Source organism: Mustela lutreola, chromosome 7 (genome assembly GCF_030435805.1).
Source record: "Mustela lutreola isolate mMusLut2 chromosome 7, mMusLut2.pri, whole genome shotgun sequence".
NCBI lineage: Eukaryota > Metazoa > Chordata > Mammalia > Carnivora > Mustelidae > Mustela > Mustela lutreola.
In genome coordinates, this window is record NC_081296.1 from 124,451,756 (window position 1) to 124,472,435 (window position 20,680).

Below are 20,680 nucleotides of genomic sequence, written 5' to 3' on the forward strand. Positions count from 1 at the left end.
GGTCTGTCAGGGTCACTGGGAAGGACACCCAGCCCCTGACCTCAGGAATGGGACAGGGGTTTCTAGGACTCTCCCATGCTCTGGCCCGGAGCTCTGGCTCCCAGCAAGCCCTCAGCTCAGCGCTGTGGGGGAACATGTGTGGCTATTCTCCAGAGGGTAGAGAACCTCCAGCTGGGGCCTGTCAGACACGTTGCCCCACCAGAGCTCTGGGTCGTCTCTCCCTCCGCGCCTGCCCATCTCCATCACTTCACGGGGAGCAAATCGTCTGCCTGCGCTGCCCTTCTCACCTGTGGAAGCCAGGGTCCCGGGACTCCGGGGCAAAGCTGGGCCTGAAGTTCACTCAGAGCTTCCCCGTGGCCCACACCTCACTGGCTGGGGTGGAACGCCATCCTCCCACACCCACCTGGGGAAGCAGCAGCCTCCCAGAGGGTTGGAAGACTGGGCCTCGGCCTCCAGGGAGTGATTAGCTCAAACTTTCCACCGTGGGGAGGCGCTGACTTCCAGGCCGCCCTTTGCCGTTGTCCCTGCCTGACTCGTTGCTGGGGAAAGTAGATAAAAATAAATAAATAAGTCAGCCTGGGAGATGTAGAAATAAGTCAACAGGAGTCTCTTGCCCATTACCGATGGAAAAGTACGAGCCAGTACGAGCGAGGGGAGCCGTGTTTGCACCCACAGAAGATGCTGGCTGGGATATGGCTGGTCCCACAGCACGAGGGCCAGCTGTGGCTCTCTCTCATCGAAGTAGACTTAGCTAATATTCACATCCACGCGGAGCCTCAGAGCGAATACTGCAACAACGGGCATGCAGTTTAAATGGCAAATTGGTGGGGGGGGACAGGTGGAGAATCATCTGGAATTTTACCAAGAACTGACCCAAGCGTCAGAGTAAGGAGGATGCCCAGCATCCCTGTATGTTTCTGGGGACCCCAGGGCTTCCTCCTGTCCCCTTCTCTGCCCTCGTCAGGGTGCTCAACCTGAGCTGCACAGAGGCAGACCTTCCCGCTGGTGTCCTTGTGTGCCGGACCAGCCTGGCCTGATGTTTCTTCACTTAGGTCAGTGCGCCGTGCGGACCTGTAGAGGCGCTGATGCCAGGGTTTCTGTGCCGTGTTCGTGGAATTTGTGTGAGCCTTGCCCTGGGCTGCCATGGAGAGGAGAAGAGAGCTCACCCCACCAGATAGGGGGATTCCCCGTTGCCCTTGGCCTGGTCTCCAAGGGCCTGCCTGAAGCAGTGTTTGGCCGCAGGGTATTAGCATGCAGATCAGAGTGATTCACCCCCCAGGGCTGGGGGTGGGGACTGTGCTTGGGACCGAGAGGGAGCAGCTCACAGGCTGCCTTGGAGAGGTTTCCAGGGAGGAGGCAGATGCCTTGTTAGCCTTTACAATGCTGAAGTCCAATAGGGGCTCCAACATTGTTGTTCCTGACTAACAAAACGTTCACACCATCCCTTCCAAAGGGCAAGTAAAGAAAGGGAGTCAGAGTGCTAGATAGTGGGTTCTAGTTAGGGTGGGGGTTACTGCTGAGGGCACAGAGTACCCCATCTCTGATTTGGAGGGTGACCAGTTTCCTAAATGGTATCAGCACCAGCAGGTGTTACAGAAGAGGCAGTTAGTTATAGGATGAGCAGAGCAGGCCAAATGGCAGGGAGCTGGGCTGGGCTGTCCACCTCCGCACAGCAGGGTCCAGACTTGGAGGGACTGCTGGCGGGGCGCTACCATCCGGGCTGCCAGCATAGGGTTCTGGATAGGGTGGGCTTTGTTCCTGTCATGCCCCTGTGAGCAGCCCTGTCAGCCCCTCTCAAGCGAGCTCCCGTGGTGCTCACCCAGGTCTGGAGAGACCCCAGTCTAACCCCACTGGAGTGCGGCAGCCACCACCTGGGAGAGGGACCTGCAGAGCCCAGGCAGGCTGATGGAACTGGCCAGGAAAGTCACATCCCCAGAACTTCTCCCCCAAAGAGGATTGCTTAACAGCAGCTCCGCCCAGAGCCAGCTAACCCTAAGAAGTCGTCTTAGAATGTGTCTCTTGGTCCCCTAAATGCCCACCACCCTCCAGAGACCCTGGTCCCCTGACCTAGAGAAGGAGCCCTGAGCTAGCCCTTTGGAACCCAAGACCCAACTTGGCCTCCCTCAAGCTGGGTGACTGAGCCAGGTGCTTGCCCGCCCAGGACCGTTTTCTCATGTCTCTGTCATCAATAAGGCCCTTCGCAGCTGTGACTGCCCACAGGCCCGTCCACACGAAGCTTTTAGAGGCTAGAGTAGCTATGTGGCCGTGAGCCAGCCCCCCCGACTCTGAGCTCCAGTTTTCTGATTTGTTAAGAAAAGGGCGTTTTATGTCTTTGAAGATGTCCTCCCTTCTCCTCCTTCCAGCAGGCCTTCCTGTTCTAGATGCTGGGCCCCCACAGGGGCACTCGGCCCTGTCTGGCTCAGAGAGGGCAGGGCACAAGACCAGAGTGACAGTCTATGCCACTGAGCTCCCAGCCCTCAGCGTACTGGGGTCGGAACATCCACAGGTGCTCGTGAAGTTTATGGAAGGGAGGAACGAGCCAGAAGCACTTGTGGTTATAGTCAACCCAACAGACCCACACAGCCTGGGACCCGGGTGCTGTTCCTGAGCCCAGTCCGTGATCTGGGCGGAGTGCCAGCCCTCTGGGGAATACATCTGCGCTCCTCTCAGCCACCCCAACCACGCCCCAGACACGTTTCCACGGCAGGGCCAGGCTGGGGGTCGCTGGTGCTCAGAAGCTGCTGGCAGGCTGGCTGTGTCCCTCCCTCAAGGTCCCAGTGATCCCCGGCGAGTGTCCTCTACAAGCCGCCGCAGCACGTGGATATTTTGGCACCAACACTGAAGTACCCAGTTTCAAAGAAATGAGGCCGGAGGAAATTTGGGGCCAAATTGGGATTTCTGCGTGAAATCCATGCGAGGCTGGGCAGGCCCTTTGGCTTCCGGCCGCACTGCCCCCATTTCTCACTGCTGGCATGCTTCCTGCCTGACAGCCTGTCGCGCTTCTATTTGCAAAATTAGCTTCTCCAGAATATTCCTAACCATTCTGGAGGAGAGACGGCTTTGAAAAGATGCTGCCAGTCACCCGCTTTACGAAAAGGAAAGCCACACTCACACTGTCTTGGAGCCTGATGGCTCGTCCTTGGGGGGCTGTGGTCAGTGGCAGAGTTCAGTGAGGTGGGGGGGGGGGGGGGGCGAGGGCGGCCTGCGTTTACCGTTCCTCTAACGCCCTGGACTGCGTGTGCATGTGTGTATGTGATTCTGGAAGCTTTCTTCACATCCTGAAGGACTGTCTGGTGAAAAGGGGAGGGGAGGGGACCTTTTCCACATGACTCCAGAGGACTCAATGAATATCAGAGTGGGAATTAGACAAAAAGCCTAATTAGGGCTTCACATTTTTAACTGACAGTTCATACTGCCCACTAATGGTGTGGGCTGCCCGGGGTAGTGGTGAGCTCCCCGTCACTGGAGGGAGTAAGCCACAGTGGGAGGCTGCCAGTCAGAGACTGCAGCAGGAGCTTGTGCGTCATAAAGCAGAGGCCTGAGCCCCCTCCTCACCCCGAAAAGCTTTGCTTCCGTGGATGGTTGGCTGCTGGCTTAAGAGGTTTGGAGAAAATTGAGTTTTGTTTCCTTCCGAGTTGAGTTCAATGCTAGAAAGGCCTGGTCTCCAGAAGGCATATTTCTTCAAATAAAGCATTTGACCTGGAAAAGGGGCCCCGGGGGAGCACAGCCTCCCACAGCCGTCAGATATCCTGAGTGAACAGAGATGCAGACAGCCTCTCAGGCATGTCTGGTCATTCCCTGGGTGGAGGGAATGGAAGGGCTGGGGTCTTTGCTTCCCCCGTTCTGGAATCCTTAGCTCCAATTCACAGCACACCGCAAGGGAAGGCCTCCAGGGGTTGTCTGTCCTGCCCTCAGCCCCCAGGCCTGCCCAACTGCAGACTGGAGAACACACTGCTGTAGTACCCCCCGCTGGCCCCACCACAGCTGGAGCAGGGCCAGCTACCGTGGGGGCCTGACTTCCTCTCTCCTCGTCACAGAGAGTCCCTTCTCAGTGCAGCCTGTCCAGCCACTGGCCCTTCCCCAGGAGCTGCTCAGCCCATGTCTCCCTCTCCCCTTTGTCCCTCAGCCTCTTCCTTCCTGCTCTTGAGTCCGAGTCCTTGGTACAGGATGTTAAGGCCCTTTGCTCGAAAGGTTAAGTGGTCTCATGAATGCTTTTGCATGAGGGCCAGGTGAGGTAGACGGGACCTGGAACCCGGCTAGCGGCCGTGGCTGCCACACACGAGCCTGCTCTCTGTGGTTAGACGGGCGTGAGTTTCCAGGGAACGATGGGCCTAGGCCTTTGTGGAAACTGATCCAGAACAAAGTAAAATGGCCAAAACGAAAAGACCAACTCCATACCAGTCCGTACTCCAGATTTCCGACCCGCTGACCCTCCAGGAGGCCCTTCTCCAGGGCACCCCCAAGTCTCTCTTGACTGACTGAGCAAAGAGGGCTGAGTTGCAGTGTGTGAGCCTCCCCTGCCTCCAGAGGTTCGGCTGGCAGACGTGTGTAAGGGCTATAGGGACAGTGATGACCTTGGCGTCCCCCAGGACACCTAGCATCTGAGCCCTTTGGAGCTCCTGGCCTGGTTAGGCAGGCCTTTCCAAGGCCAGCGTCGTTGGCCAGGACGCACACACTCAGCCCCCTGGCAAGGCAGTGTGCATTTCTGAACGCTCAAAACACACAGAAAGGAAACATAAAACAGAGCTTGGTATAGACCAGACCTCCCCCAGAGCTGCCGGAACCCAGGTAGAGAGAGACGCTGAGCCCCGCCCCCGCCCCATTTCAGCTCCTTTTGGAGACATTGTTGGGAAGCAGGGCGGGGCTCCCGCTGCCCCCTCGGCTGCGCCCACAGAATGCCAGTGCTGGGAACTATCAGTGCCTTTGATCCTCTCAGGGAAGAAAGGGCCACGCCCGGGGAAGGGAGGCAGTGGGCAGCCCCTCACCTGGCCTTCCCACCTCGGCTCCAGGAAGGTCTCTGCGGAGCCCTCAGCTCCCGTGGCCTTCTCAGGGCGGCCCTGCCTGGCAGGCTATTTATATTTTGGTTTGACAGGAAAATCGCTCTGAGAGCACAGCCACTACCACCCGGCCCCCGTCTGACGGATTGCATCCTCAGGAAGGAAAAGGCAAATCCTGACAAGACTCAGGGGCTAGCGTGCTAGTTTCCTCAGTGATGCTTCTGCTTCAGCTAATGCACACTCCAGTCCCGTCCACCCACAACGTCTGGGGAGGAGTGGGAGCCCACAGGAGGCCCCTGTTCCGTCTCGGGGGCCCGAGGGCTGAGGGCCGAGTCAGAGTACAGAACGTGGGGTCACAGACTCAGGGCCATGCCCCGTGGCAGGCACCACACCAGGCCCCCTCCTCGGCCGCTTCAGGGATCTAGTCCTATTCTGGCCTTATGCGAGGCTCATTTCCTCTCTGACCCTCTGTTTCCTCATCTGAGCCAGAGTGCCCGGCCAGAGAGTCAGTAGAGTCTGCAGAGGGTGCTGGGGTTTTCTTAAGCAGCGACAGATCTGTGGTGCGTGGCCAAGTACCTGGGGGGGAGGCCGTGGCAACCGACTGGGAGCAGAGCACCTTCCCCTGCGGGGCTGCCCCCCTCCCCCAGATAGCTGCATCGCTCATGTTCCCCGAAGGCAGAGGAGGCTCCTGTGCACGGGCTCTGATGGCGGTGTGGACAGGGTGACCTGAGGCCAGGACTTCTGCGCACGCTAGTTGAGAGCACTGGCAGGAAGTCATGCCCACCTCTGTCCTCCCCACCCTCGCACAGTGTCCCACGCCTCCGCTCGTCCGTCTTTCCATCGGTTCACCAGATGCACACGAGGAACCTCCTCTGTGCCACCCCCCCTCTGGGGGCTGCGTGTGCAAGGACGAATCAGATGGTCCTTGCTCTTACTGAGAACTATCTAGAGGGACATGGGGCTGGCAGTGAAGGGTCTTGCAACCGTGGGCATCCCAGAAAAGCTTCCCCTCCCCTCAGTCGGTAAGGTTGATGGTGATGGTCATCCTGCCGATCAAGGTGACCCTTCACCGGAGGTTTACTGAGCACTTTACGAACTTGCTGTCATTTGGGCCTCACGACTGTCCTGTGAGTTAGAAGTTGTTCCCTTTAGACAGACAAAACGTCTGGGACCCAGAAGTCGTCCAGGTCACTGGTGGAGCTGGTACACACCCTGTCCCAGGGAGCCTCAGGCCACACTCTTAACCTCCACTCCGAACTCTCTAAGAGAATGCCAGGCCTTTCCCCTGTGCTGCGCGGATCCTCTGGCCGGTGCCAGAGATCTTTCGAACCCTTCACCTGGGTCCTGACCCCCCAGCGACAAGCCGTCTCTGGCCAGCACAGCCATGCCCAGGCTTCAGCCAGCCCGGCAGCTCTGTCATTGTCCCAAAGGGTGACAGGCTGGGGAAATGCGCTTTGCTTTAGCTGCCATCACAGTCCCAGGGTCCTAACAAGAGGGGACGACCTCCCCCACCCCGGCCTTGGTAGGTCCAACGGCCTCTGCAAAACCCAGGCCAGCTCTGCCATGGCAAGGGCAGCTGCTGGCCTCTGCTCCAGAAGCCGAGAGGGGCGCCCATAGGTGGGGTCCGCGGCAGGAACCCCTTGAAGCAGGGCAAGCATGAGGGATCACCCGTCCCCACCCTGCTACCCAGGGTTTGATTTCTGGAACATCCCGCCTGGGAAATGTGAGAGCTACAACCAAACCGCTGCTTGATCCCCAGCTAGAGCTGAGCTGCAAGACTGCTTTTCAGAGGCAGCTCGACGCTCGGGAAGGACGCTTCCTTGCAGGGATGTTATCTCTCGGTGCCCATCCCCCTCCAGGGACCAGCAGTGGTCTGCGACATGCCCTTGAGCCCAGCCAAGGGCTCACTTGGCACTTGCGCAGAGCATCACAGGGAATGCCTGAAGTCTCCCAGGGGGGCTTTGGTCCTATAGCCTTTGCTCTGGGTCACCGGACCCAAGGCTGGAGCAGGAAGCCTGTCCATGGCATGTGGCAAGGTCTTCAGTCCTCAGGCATCAATTCTCTCTCTCTCTCTCTCATATACGCACGCACGCAGGACATGAGTGAGGAAGAGGCTAATTGTCCTCAAATTAGCCAAGTCCATTTTGTCTCTTTTGAAATAACAGGTTTAATTTCCTCCCTTACTTCCAATTTGGTACAGCACCAAGATCTCGTTTGTACAGAACACCTGATTATAATAATCACCAGCTTGGGAGGCTGTCTTCATTTGTGTCCAAAGGGACAAATAAGATACCTGTGGGAGACTCCCCTCCTCCAGGAAGGCCAGCCCTGCTGGCTCCTCACCTGTAGGGTTCAGGAACGCCAGGGTGGAGAAGGCGGGGAGCCTGTTTGCACAGCCTCTCCCGGGGAAGGAAACGATCTGGTGCGAGGAGCAGGCATGAACCATGCGAGTTCACGTCTCAAGCTAGGCCACTCCCTGCCGCCAAGGGTCTTAGGTCCTTGGCACAGCCCAGCGCCTGGCATGCAGCTGTCGCCCGGTCTCGTTAGGATTTGCACGGGACCCCAAGCTTCCAGAGCAGCCTTGCTCCTTGGCCTCCTCTCTATCCCCATTACGTGGCCAGGATCTGGACAGTCACTCAGTGGGGTTGGGGATTTTGATATGGGGCAGAAGGTGGGTTATTCTGGTCTTGAAATATGTCAGTCCTGGAAATCTCTGTTTCCTTTCAGCCTGGGGGCTGGGAGCCAGACCCAAGCCTCTGGGTAGTCTTGCCTAAGGTCAGGGGCCGGGGAGGTGCAGTGTGGCCTGGGATCTTGAGGGAATGGCAATCAATAGGGCTTTGAACAGATGGTCTAGAGCTCCAGCAGGAGGGGCCAGACAGACCAGGAATGGTGACAACAGAGAGGTGGAAGGGGGCTGGGGGATGCATCCTGCAGAAATGCATGGGCTTTCTGGGGTCTGTACTACAGTAAGATCCAGCCAGGAGTAAGAATAGTCAAATTCAAGCCTCAGGAGTCAGGCCTTTGATAGTTGGAGAAGAGAGGAAGCAGGGCGCATAGAATTGGAAAAGGTGTCGGGATTCTTTTTTTTTTTTTTTTTTTTTTTTAAGGTGTCAGGGTTCTAGTGCATAAGAGCACCACAAAGCCAAGGAGGGCCTCTCACAGCTCACCGGGGCTTGGTGGAGGGGGCTGACAGCCAGGTCCCAGCCCACCTCTAGCCAACCTGCCAGCAATGGCTCAGACCCCAGCCGGAGCTTGTCCTGGTTGATCCCATTATGTGACTGATTTCTGAGCGGCTCTTGCTTGCTGGGGCACTGGGCAGAGGCTGATTTTTCATTCCCTTGCCAAGCCTGAGTTGGCAGCCCCTGGCAAGCGTCTGATGTCTCCCTGAGCAGCTCCAGCTTTAGGAATTAATTCCACTAAACAGATTGCTCAGGAAGCTTCAAGGTCATCTGGAAAGGATAGCCTGTTCCTACATTAGGAATATAAGTCCAGGTATATGGGCTGGAAATTTCCAAGCCCATGGGAACCCTAGAACCCTAGAGAACATGAAGATCCCCAGCTGCCCAATATGGAGGGTGCTAAGTCAGATTAGCCTGTGGGCTGGTTCTCTGCAGGCATTTTTCGGGTGGGTAGGCTTGGCCCCTGCTGTATACCCTGGAGCCCCCAGGATAAGCTTTAGCCAGATTCAGCAACCTGCCATGTTCTACACCAAATTCCCAGCAAAAAGGCTGGTGTCCTTGTCCGCACTCCAGCAGGGTGGGTCAGGTCACTGCTGCTGAGAGTAATGACCTCTGGGTCTTGCTGGGCCCAGGCCTTGGCCCTCCTGGGTCACCACTTGCCGTTGGGCCCATTTTCTGGCTAACAAAACCCTGCAGTCCTTTGGCACCTACATCCATCCCAAGCCTCAAGATCACAGCCTGGCTGTGGCCCACTAAAGGACAAGGAGCCCTCCTAGCCCTTGAGTGAATATGCAGGATGATCTCCAGGCATCCCCTGGAGAGGAACCACGCCTGGATCACAAGCATGGGCAGGAGCAGAGCCAGCGATCCATGGTTGGAGAAATAAAAGGGAAGACCCACCCAGTAGATGCCCATTAGCTGTTGCTCAGATGTAACTGGGTTAGTGCCCCAGGGGCTCCAGGCTCCTCTCTTAAAGGGACAGAGGCAGCAGTGAGCCGGTGAGCGGGTAGGAAGGTGTAGAGGGGAGCACGGCGCTTTTGGCCTCAGGCAGGCCTAGGTTGGCCTGCAGCTCCATACTCATTGGCCCTGTGACCTTGGCCAAGACCCTTGGTCTGCTGAACCTTGTCTCTTTGTATCTAAAGCAGTGGGAATGTGAGCTGAGCCAAGTACATGTGCCTAGCCTCATGGCTGATGGGGAGAAAACACTCCTTGTAGAGGCGGAAAAGAGTGCAGGCCTGGCTTTGTGGCAGAGCCTAGCAGGACCTAAATTCTGTTCTCAGCCTTCAGCCAAGAAACCAGGGATGCCTCTTTCCATCTCCCCAGGGGGCTTGTCCCTCATCACCCTTTTGCCCAGCACACCCAGCGTGGGTGGTAGGGCCACTCAGAAAAGGGTTGTGTATTCAATAATGTGATGCAGGGACAAAGTCACATCTCAAAGAAGTGGGGTAGGGCGACTCTTGTCATGGTCATGCCTCTGCTCCTGCCACTGCCCAGAACCCCCTCCCACCTCTTACTTCTCTTTTGGTTGAATGGGAAGGTTCTGGAGTGAGCTCAAGCTGATGACCTCCCCTGGAAGAAAAGAGGCAGGAGCTCGTTGACTTTCAAGTCCTGTTGCACACCTCCTAGGGAAGTCCTGTTCTCTCTGCATGGCCGCTATGATTGAGAAGTGGGCACCGAGCTCTCCCAAGTGTGTCTGAGGGAGGGCCAGAGTGGGGACAGCACCCCTCCAGGAGATGGAGGTGCCTACTTACTCCTCCCTCCCCCACCAGGACTCTACACCGAAATGGATTTCATGCAGGCCCTAAGAGTTAGCATATGAGGGTTCTAGCCTAGCACCGTAGTAGCTGGCCTGGCGCCCGGGGCTGGGGACTCAGCCTGGAGGAGCCGTAGTTGACTCACCCACAAAATGGGGGAGTGCATGGGGAGATCTCCCCACCATGTGATAGGCGCTCCTCGACTGCGGGATCTTTGTCCACAGCAACAGAAGCGGGCCTCGCAGACAGATGGGAATGTGTCCTCTATTGTCACCATCCATCGTCCGGCCAGGAAGCCAGGTCTGTGCTGGACATCTGTCCCTGCTCTCGGCACACAGTTCCCCTGCCCTGGGGTCCTGCTTCTGCTTGGCTGTGGCGCCACAGGCCTTGCACTCCACCTGGGTCACCCTCATGGAAGCCCTGGACAGGGGCTCCGTGGAACCAGCTTGACAACCATTTGGAGATTCTTCTTTTAGAGCAAATTTCCCCCAAAGTGGCCTGACTGGGCCAGAGGATATACCTCTTTTTAGGTTCTCCAAATACCCTGCAGATTATATCCCCACAGGGTCGTGTCCCTCTTGGAGCCATAAGCAGAGTGTCAGGGGTCGGTCCCCTGCCCCCCGCTCTCACATCAGCATGACAGTGCAGTCCGCTGCTGGTCTCATAAGCACAGAACCTTCCTTATTGAAACCTGCATCTCTTTACCAACAGTCGGGGTTACATACTTTCCATGTCTTTGTCTGCACCTTTTAGAGGACAGCTGTGCATCTGCAATCACAACTGTCTAGACAGTTCTTTAACTTCGGACATTTTTTTCTTTGAAGAGAAGTTTTTATTTTAATTGGATTCGTTGAACTTGAGTGTTGGGTTTTTTGGGGGGGGGGGTTGTTTTGTTTTTGTCACTTCAAAGCTCTGAAAATCATCCTTTCAGAGAATTGACATGTTCAGTTCCACTCCGTTAAGTAGTTGCTCTGGATCTCGGGAGACGGGAACCTACGTGGGTCTCTTCTGGGCTGGACACGAGCCAGCTGACCCTCTCTCTCCCTGTCACTGCTTTGAAATGCGCCATTCTGTCAGGGTGCAGGGGTGCTTCTGGAAAGATGTTCTTCTTGGTGTGATTTAGCAAAGGGAGTGGGTGCAACCTCAGGGTCAGCCCCGCAAGGGAAAGACTGAGTAAATGAAAGTCCATCGTTGGATGAAAGGGGGCGAACCCATCGGTCGTAGGGATGCACGACTCGGAAACAGGGTTATGGCAAAATATTTGGCGACCAACACCTACATCCTAATTAAAACTGTGTAAAATGGAGGCACCTGGGTGGTTCAGTCCGTTAAGTGTCTAACTCTTGATTTCAGCCCAGGTCATGATCCCAGGGTCATGAGATGGAGCCCCCATATCGGGCTCCAAGTGACGCGTGGAGTCTGCTTGAGATTCTCTCCCTCTGCCCCTCCCCCTGCTCCCGCTCTTTCTCTCTTTCTCTTTCTCTAAAATCAATCTTAGAAACAATTAAAATAAAGCTGTGTAAGACGACAGCTGTGCTTGAGGTGAGCAGGGTGCAGTAAAGGCAGGGGCAATGAAAAAAAGTTGTGTTCTAACCATGACCACCAGCAATGCCACAAATGACGTTTCTCTAGGTTAGAAAAACCATTAACGGGGTGCCTGGATGGCTCAGTTCTTAAGCATCTGCCTTCGGCTCAGGTCATGATCCCGGGGTCCTGGGATCAAGCCCCACATCAGACCCCCTGCTCAGTAGGAAGCCTGCTTCTCCCCTCTCCCACTTCCCCTGCTTGTGTTCCCATTCTCGCTGTGTCTCTGTCAGATAAATAAATAATTAATTTAAAAAAAGAAAAGAAAAACTATTAGCAGCCAGAATGCCCAGCGCAGCAGCCCATGGGGTCAGTACAGACTGGCCATCCTGACGGGTTCACTCCTGGGCATTAAGTACTCACCCGAACCATGTGAAATTGCCGGTTTTTTATCTTTCAAAATGGCCAAACACGGGCCACTTCATATGTAGTTCAAGCGACTGTTGGAATGATTGCCCACAAGCACAGGAGGAGCTTGAACTTACCCTGTGTGCCAGCCCAGTAGAGATCTATGCCCGCCTCCCGGAAGCGTGCAGGAGCTCAAGGACAGGTAAGAGCCTAGAGCTACAGAGTCCCTCTGACTGTCTGTCTGTCTCCCCGACACCTGCAGGCCCTGATCCTTCATCAGCTGGGCCGCTACAGTCTAGCGGAGAAGATCCTCCGGGATGCGGTGCAGGTGAACTCGACAGCCCACGAGGTCTGGAACGGGCTGGGCGAGGTCCTGCAAGCCCAGGGCAACGACGCAGCGGCCACCGAGTGCTTCCTGACAGCCCTGGAGCTGGAGGCCAGCAGCCCAGCCGTGCCCTTCACCATCATCCCCCGGGTGCTCTGAGCAGGCGCCTGCCAGCCTCACTGCCGCTAAGGCCCCCAGGCCCCCCCTCCGCCCCGGGCGCCCCCCGCACCAAGGCCATGGAGGAGCGTGCGACTGGCCACACTGAGCTAAGCGAACGAGCCCCGGTCCATTGCTCTCTCCACGTGCATTTCTGTTGTTGTGCTGACCAGCCCGGTGATAGTTTCTGAACCTACTGACATTGTTCAAAATGGATTATGTGCCATATTTTGTTAGTCGACATCTGCGTTTTAAAGTCAAATGATAATGGACTTAATCAGCAAATGTAGACGAATATATTCAAAAGTAAAATTCAGTGGCAGAGCAGATTATTTTTATCAGAGCTGTAGACTCTCCTCCCCTACCATCCCCGCCCCAACCTCCGCCTGGAAACCAAATGTGAATTTTCCATTTCCCACCTCAGTCCTAGTCCAAGCCAGGACACCAGCTGACGATCTCTTGGTTTTGTTGTCAGTAACTACACCGTGTGAATTCCTGTCCTCACTTAGAGCAAAGCCTGATGTGAGAATGTTTCTATTTCACCAATATATGCCTGTTACAAGAGAAGGAAATAGGAGCTATTTAAGTTTAACTTTTTTATGTGAATTCAGAGTTTATTTATCGATGGAAATATGTACAAAGAAGCTTCAAATGGAATATTTACCGACATTCCTTATACATGACAGACACTTGGCTAAATGGGAAGATGATGTTAATAATAAAACGATTTTTAAATGGACCCATGGCCCGTGTCGTTGGTGAAAGCCCACAGAGCCAAGGGGTTTAGGCTGTTCCTGGGGTGGGAAGCGGTGTGCACGGGGCACCTGCCCTGGCCAGGTCAGCCCTAGGCGCTGGGAGGGCCCCCTGACTGTCCCATGGGAATTCACCTTTCCCATCTCTCCTCTGTTGTCTGGGACTCGGGCCCGGGCAATCAATATCAGCGTTTGTGGGCACAGAGGCCTGGGAAGGAACGTGTGACCTGAAGTGGCCCAATTAAAGAGGGAGCTGTAAGGAAAGGCTCTCATTCTCCTGCTGGACTTACTTTTTTTTTTTAAGGTTATGTTTTTTATTTTGTTTTTGTTTTTTTAAGATTTTATTTACTTATTTGTCAGAGAGATAGAGAGAACACAGGCAGGCAGAGCAGCAGGTAGAGGCAGAGGGAGAAGCAGGCTCCCCGCCGAGCAAGGAGCCAGAGACGGACTCCAGCAGAGTGGACAGTAAAGCCCAAGGACCAGAGAGAAGCTGAGCGGACCTCTCGAGTTCCCTGCCAGCTCCCCAGGAAATGTGGGCGGGGGGCCTGAGTTCCGATTCAGAGGTTCCCCCGCCTGAGCTGAGCACAATCTTCCTGACTCACCAGCAGGCAGGCGTGAGGTCAGCTGAGGTCTGGGGAGGTAACCGTGCGAGCAGAGGCCACGGCCAGAGCAGGTGGGCACCCCAGCCTCAGCGTTGACGTTGCCAGGCAGCATCTGAGGCTGTAGATACACATCAGTCATGGAATTTTTGACGTGACACTCTGGCCGGGAAGGCCAGGCGCCCAGTGGGGTGGCTGTTCACACTGGTTGGAGCCAGCCTATGTAGGAGCACAGGGAAAGGCCTGCCCGGATCAGGACCCGGAAGGCAGGCAGCTGGTGCGACCCACAAATCCTCCAGGCACGCTGCTGGTCATTCTCTCCCCAGCCAGCCCCATGCAGAGCCCTGCTGTCAGAAAATCCCGTGCACACCAGCCTGCGCAGGGCAAGTGATATCTCCCGTCCTCCGGCCCACCATCCAGCCCCTCCACGGTGTCCCACTCCCTCCCCAGCTCCCCAGCCACAAGGCTCAAAGACTGTGGGTCCAGCCAGGTTTGGGTATGTGGTTCAAGCTTGGCCAACAAGACCCACCCCCACCCCCACCCCCACCCCCACCAGGGCTTGTGTTCTGGGAATATCGGAAAAAACTCTTTCTGCTGGGTTTGCTATCCTGATGGGATGCAGCCTCGGGATGCTGCCGCCCGCGGGCACTGTGTGGGGCAGCCTGCCTGAGAAGGAGAGCACAAGGAGAGAGAGAGAGAGAGGCCAGGTCCCAGAGTCCTAGCTGGAGCACTGGAGCCCCAGACTTTTCCCTGTTGTGCTTGGGACAGCGGAGCAGGCTCCTGGGAGGGACGGTCACCCGCACCCATCCAGGAACTCTCCCCGAGCCCCTCATTCCTCTTCCTTATCCCACCTGCTCCCCACCCCATATTTTACTTCTCAGCGAGTCTTGTCCTTTCTGCCAGGATCCCATCTCCAATGGGAAGCCAGCAGCCCTCTATCTCTGGCCTCTGGCCAGACCACCGCAGGGTCCTCTCTGCCTCTGCCTTGGCCCCCTGCAATCCTCAGGGCAGCCCTGAGCGTCCTGTGTCAGGTGAGGACTGGATCAGGCCTCTGCCCCCTAAACACGCTCTGCGGCTTCCCCAGCTCACTCCTGGAGCCAAGCTCCGCGCTCTGTGCTCCCCGGGGATCTGCAGAACCTGACCCTGCCAGCACCCCTCCCCCACCGCAGTCTCTCCAGGCTCCAGCCCTCCTCCGGGTCCTCTAGCCTAGGGCCCCCATGAATGAATGGAGGCATTCATTCATTTGTTAATAGATCAGGGAGCAGAAACTGAGTGGGTAAGAACCAGGACAGACCAGGGCCTGAGGGATAAACCTTTGAAAGGTGCCCTAGGCTGCCCAGCAGAGGCAGTTTGGGGCAGCGGATGTGGGAGACACAGTGTTTGATTTATTCCCCTTCCCTGGTCTTAGTCTCCTCATCTGTAAAATGTATTCATTCATTCATTCATTCGTCCATCAAAGAGTGTTTAGAACAGCAGACACTTACGATAGGCACCAAGGGTAAGCAGTACATATAAATGGGGCTTGTGTTTTTGTGGAAGACAATAGAAAAATATATAATACGGCATATGGGCCAGACGTACATAGTGATACACGTACAGAAGGACACGGGGCATTGGAGTCACGATTTTATAGACATGGTCAGAAAAACCTTACACGGACACCTGGGTGGTTAAGTTGGTTAAGTATCCAACTCCTGACTTCGGCTCAGGTCATGATCTCAGGGTCCTGGGATCAGGCCCCATGTGGGGTTCCGCACTCAGCAGAAAGTCTGCTTGAGATTCTCCCTCTCCCTCTCCCTCTACCCCTCCCTGCCATGCACATGCTCTCTCTCTAAAATAAGTAAATAAATCTTATTATTATTATTTTAAAGAAAGAAAAGGTTCTGATAAGGCACCATTTGGCCGGAACTAGCCAGGTGCATCTGTGAGCAAAAGGCATCCCAGGAAGCCAGAACAGCAAGTTGCAAAGGCTCAGAGGTGGGAGGGGGGCAGGGTGGTAAAGGAGGAGAGAACAAGAAGATGAGCCAGAGGGTGCCACGGGGGCCAGATCCCGTGGGGTCCTGTGGCCCACATTAAGGGTGTACATTGGCTTCCTGTGGTTGCTGTAAAACTTTAAAAATTACCACAAACTTAGTGGCTTAAAACAACTTACAGTTCTACCGTTTTGGAGGTCTGTGTTGGCAGGGCTGTGTTCTTCCAGAAGGTTCTAGAGTCTGCTTCCAGAGGCTGCCCACATTCTTCGGCTCATGGCCCCACGTGACACCCCCTTTTCTCCCTCCCTGTAGCATTGTTACATCCCCTCTTGCCTTCAGCCCCCTTCGGTCCTTCCTCCTGCCTCTCAGCAGGACAGCGCGGGGGACAGTGGGCGCAGCCGAACCACAGGGTGCTCTCCCACCTCGGAGCCCTTCGTGTCATCTCATCTGCGAAGCCCCTTCCGCTATATAAAGTCACACGTTCACCGGTGACGGATGAGGAGGTGGACGTCTTTGGGGGAGGACAGACGTGACTAGCCTCCCACAGGGTGCCCGGAGGCTGCTGTGGTCCTCGAGGGGAACACAACAGGGGTCAGGCCACGTGGTAAGGGGTGGTGGGACCGTGAATATCCCGAGGACGGAGCCAAAAGGATGCGCTCCCATGTGGAAGCTGGCGCCCCGCCCCCCCACACGCAGGACTGCAGGTAAAGCAGATCCGCGAGGTGAGGAGGAAAGCGGGTGCTTGTTGGAGGCAAGTTGGCGTGTCAGACGCCTCTGAAGCCTCTGAGTGAGGGGCAGCTCTCGTCAGACGCGGCTGAGGACCGGCCGGAGTCCAAGACAACGGTGTCAGCGTGGGGGCCTCCGTGAGCCGGGTTGTGACGGGGCCGCCTCAGCAGCGAGTGTAGACAGAAAGGGAAACGCCAGGGCTGAGTGCCAGGCCGTGGCAAGGGTAATGGGCTGGGGAAGTGGAGAGGGAACCACAAAGAAAGAGAAGCAGCTAGGAGGGAGGGAGGCAGAAGCAGGAGGCTGAGTCCCAGAGGCCGAGGAGGAGGGGCCGCTGGCTGGGCTCATGCCCACAGGTCCAGCAGGGCGCGTCCGAATGACCCTTGGGTTTGCCAACGTGGAGGCGGGCGATGATCCTGGCAAGAGCGGTGCTAAGGACGGACTTGTGTCCCCCAGGAGCCCTGCCCCCCACTGTGTCCGTGTTTGGATAGAGAACCTCGGGAAGTAATTAAGGTTAAATCAGGTCCCATGTGTACCACCCTGATCCGATAGGGTTAGTGCCCTTGTAAGAAGAGACGGCTGAGACCTCACGCTCACTCTGTCTACCATGCGAGCATGTGTACCCTGAAAGCCAGCCGGAGAGCTCTCTCCCCCGCCCGGATGGCCTGGAACCTTGACCTTGGTCTTCTAGCCTCTGGAACTGTCAGAAATAAATGTCTGTGGCTTCAGTCCCCCAGCCTGTGGCCTTTGAGTTAGGGCAGCCTGTTGGGATGGATCAGTTAGGACAAAGCATTTGGTTCAAGAGTGGGGGGAAAGATGGCAGCGTAGACGTCTGTTTCAAGCACGTCTCTGCCAAGGGGCATGGAGAAGGTAGGGGAGCTGGAGGGCTTGGGGTGTTTTTCCGATGGGCCCACACTCAAGTTGGCAGAGAGGCCCGCTGATGGACCCAGAGGGCAGAGGCGGAAAGTGCTGGAGCTGCGTCCCCGAGCAGCCGGAGGCAGCGGGCGGCTTCAGCTAGGAGCGCAGGTGTTTTCCTCGGGTAGAGCACCCAACCCCAGAGGCCGATGGACCTTGGGAATCCTCCCCCTGTGGCCCCCACTTCTCAGCATCCTAGAGAGCAAGCTGAAGATGGGGAGAACACTGGACGGCACCTGGGGGTTGGGGGGGGGGGTGGACCAGGGAGGGGAGGAGGAAGAAGGTGAAGGAAGAGAGGAGGCCAGCCCCCACCAGCAGAGAAGGATCTCGGGGATCTTGGGGATCTTGGAGGCCTGGGCTCTGCACAGCCTCAGGCCTGGGAGGGATGTGAGCTCCAGTGTCCCCAGGTGAGAACCAAGGCTTCCTGTCTGTGCCCTTACCTGTCTTCATGGCCTAAGGGAGCACATGCATGTGTCCGTGTCCATGACCGCATGGAACCACAGCAGAAGGTCGCTCAGAGCTACCTAGTGGTCCCACAGTCATCCTCGGGTGCCCCTGCCGTCTGCCCACAGGAAGCCCTCTACCCCGTTGGTGCAGGACCTTGGGGGCTTCTCACCCCGACCCGCCCCAGCGGCCCCAGCAGCCCCTCCCCAACACCCCCCCACACACACTTACACACCCTGCACGGCCAGGACCCATTACACTGGGCCATAGGGTGAAGGGGATTCCAAAGCACCCGCCGTCCCCACTCCCATCCGCACCGCAGCCTCCCCTACAGGGGGGCCCTGGTGACGGCTCGGCTCCCCCTTCCCGTGTCTCCTCCTGTGTCCTTCGTGTTCTTCTCTCCCCTCCACCTCTCGGGGTCGGCGGGACATGCGTGGTCGGGCTCAAGGGCATGAGAGGAACTGGAGAACTGTGACCAGCACTCTCAGGCCTGTGCGTGCGGCCGGGCCCTCTGTGGGCGCTCTTCTCTGGGCTACCTTCTGTGGGCGCTCTTCCCTGGGCTACCCTCTGTGGGCGCTCTTCTCTGGGCCTTCCCTGCCCTCCCTGTCCCTCTCTCAGTTCCTCTCTCTGCTTCTTCCTGCCTCCTCAGAGCCAGGCACTGACTGGCCCCCCACCCCAGACCTTGCTTGAGTCCTTCCATGGGGCAGATAAGCCATTGGGAGGCCACAGGGGGCCGGTAGGTCCCCATGTCCCCCGTGCACACACAACGGCGGGGCTGGGGCCAGAAAGCTGACGCCCAGAGCTGCTATTCCTCCCTCCACTCCCGCCCCCGGCCTTCCTCCCGGACTTGTGGTCACTCACTTCCTGCTGCCACCCCCCCCCCGCAGCAGCTGGATGGGACCCGGAAAAGGACATCCTGCAAAGGTCTCTGGCAGGCAAGCATGGGCTCCTCCGGAAGGTCTTTTGGAGCTAAGCTGGGGCCCCCTTCTCAAGGCCGTGCCCTGGGAGACCCAGTCCAGCTCTGCGCTGGCCTGAATCACGATCCCTGTCTGGGCTCCGGGGTACAGTGGGGATAGAATGCGCTGCCCAGCCTAACTTCTGTAGGGTATGTGGGGTGCCAGGCAGGGCACATAACCCGTGGGACCGCCATGTGGGGCTTTGGGGCCAGGCTGTAGCAGGGGGTCCGGGCCCTCAGTGGGGCTGGCTCCGGGGAAATACCAGGCAGTTCCGGGGTGCCTTCCGCAAGTGCATCCGGAGCTAGGAGCTCCAGCCGGCCATCTGGGCCACCCACAGCCTCCACAGCCCTCCCTGCCTCCTCCGTCTTCTGCTGGTTGGCCCCTGACCCTCCGAGGACAATAGGGTTTCCTGGTGACCACTGGGCTGTGGGTCACACAGATCTGGCTGGAGTCCCAGTTCTGCATGATGACGTCACCTCCGATGGAAAAGGGTCTCGAGCTCCTGTCTCAAAGTGGGGTGACACTTCCCCTCAGGGAGGTATTGTGTGTGCTAGCACTATCTCAGTGAAGCACGGTGCCTGGTCCGAGGGGCGCACCGCAAGGACTTGCTTCTGTCTTCTCTGCCTAGCACAGGGGGAGGGCTGAGCAGCCCGGAACACACCAAGCGGCCCTGGGCGGGCAGGGAGGGGATGTAGCGGCTCCATTCTCCCCCTCCCACACACAACTATTTGTGGCAGAGCTGGAAGCTGCGCCATGATTCCCCCAGCGCGTCAAGAGTCCTTCTCTGTGGGGAGAAAGAGGTGAGGGGCCTGGGCTGGGGTCCCCGGGGTGGGACTAGCTGGTGGCCTCCGCCCTACTGTACCTCCTCAGCCCCACAGGTTCAACCAGTGGCCCTAGGTCTGGCCAGCCTGAGCAGGGAGGTGAGACCCAGCCCTGCCCTCCTGTGCTGTTTGCTGAGTCTGAATCTGGACCGGACGCCTGCTTTCTGAGGACTCCTGGGGAGGGTCACTGGGTCACCAGTCCTCCCGAGGCTCAGTTTCCTCATCTTCAAATGGGCAGAACAAGGTCACTGCAGAGATTCAGGGCATGTGGAGAACAAGCAGGAGGGTACATGGTCCATCCGTCTCCCCCAGTGTGTTTATAATTACTCAGGCCAGAGCCAAGCCTCACCCCCCCATGCCACACCCCCAGTGGGTCTGCTCCCCAAGGTCACGGGCGGAAGGAGGATCCCAGACCAAGCCTCAGCTCTACCCCCAACCCCACTGTCCCTCAGCAGCACCTGGGAGGGGATATAGCTGGGTAAGGTACAGCTGTTGGGAAGGCAGACCCCCAAACCCCCCTGAGGCTCCCCGGTATGGAACCCCGTCCCAGCAGTAACAAGGCTGTCCTTCCTTTGTTAGCTACCCTGTATCAGGCATCTCCTGCCTTGAGAGCCCTGAGCTAGATGGGGACTGGGGAGGCAGATGGCAAACAGATGTAAATAGATAATTACCAGATGCCTAGACCTGTCAGAGCAAGATTTTTTCTTTAAGATTTTATTATTTATTTATTTATTTATTTATCTGAGAAAGAATGAGCAAGAGAGAGCGAGCATGAGCAGGGGAAAGGCAGAAGAAGAGGGAGAAGCACACTCCCTGCCTGAGCAGGAAGCCTGACACCAGGCTTGATGCCAGGACCCTGAGATCATGACTGAGCCAAAGGCAGACGCTTAACCCACTGAGAAACCCAGGTGCGCCCCCTCCCCCGACCAGAGCAAGTTCTAAGTGATGGGTAGAGTCTACCTGAGACTGGGCGGTCAGGGAATACCTCTGTGAGGCGTGACACTAAGCCAGAGGAAGGGGCCCACTATGGAGAGATGTCAGAGCCTCAGCTTCTCTGCCTCAAAGGGACTGTGTGCAGATGCCCCGGGAGCAACCACAGCCAAGAAACTGGTGGTTCTGTGCTTTCTGCTAGTTGCTGGGCTCTCGCAGCGCAC

At 57.1% G+C, this 20,680-nt stretch overlaps 1 protein-coding gene across 6 annotated transcripts in view; it reads left to right on the plus strand.

The window, feature by feature from the left end:
* The window catches only part of TTC7B (tetratricopeptide repeat domain 7B), a 247,450-nt gene extending 234,368 nt beyond the window's left edge, over nucleotides 1-13,082 (plus strand). For all 6 annotated transcript variants that reach the window (XM_059182508.1, XM_059182509.1, XM_059182510.1 and 3 more), the window contains one exon: nucleotides 12,125-13,082. In XM_059182508.1, coding sequence (XP_059038491.1) covers nucleotides 12,125-12,346 — 222 coding nt within the window. In that variant the 3' untranslated portion in view covers nucleotides 12,347-13,082. The remainder of the gene's footprint in view (nucleotides 1-12,124) is intronic.
* Nucleotides 13,083-20,680: the final 7,598 nt, after the last annotated feature.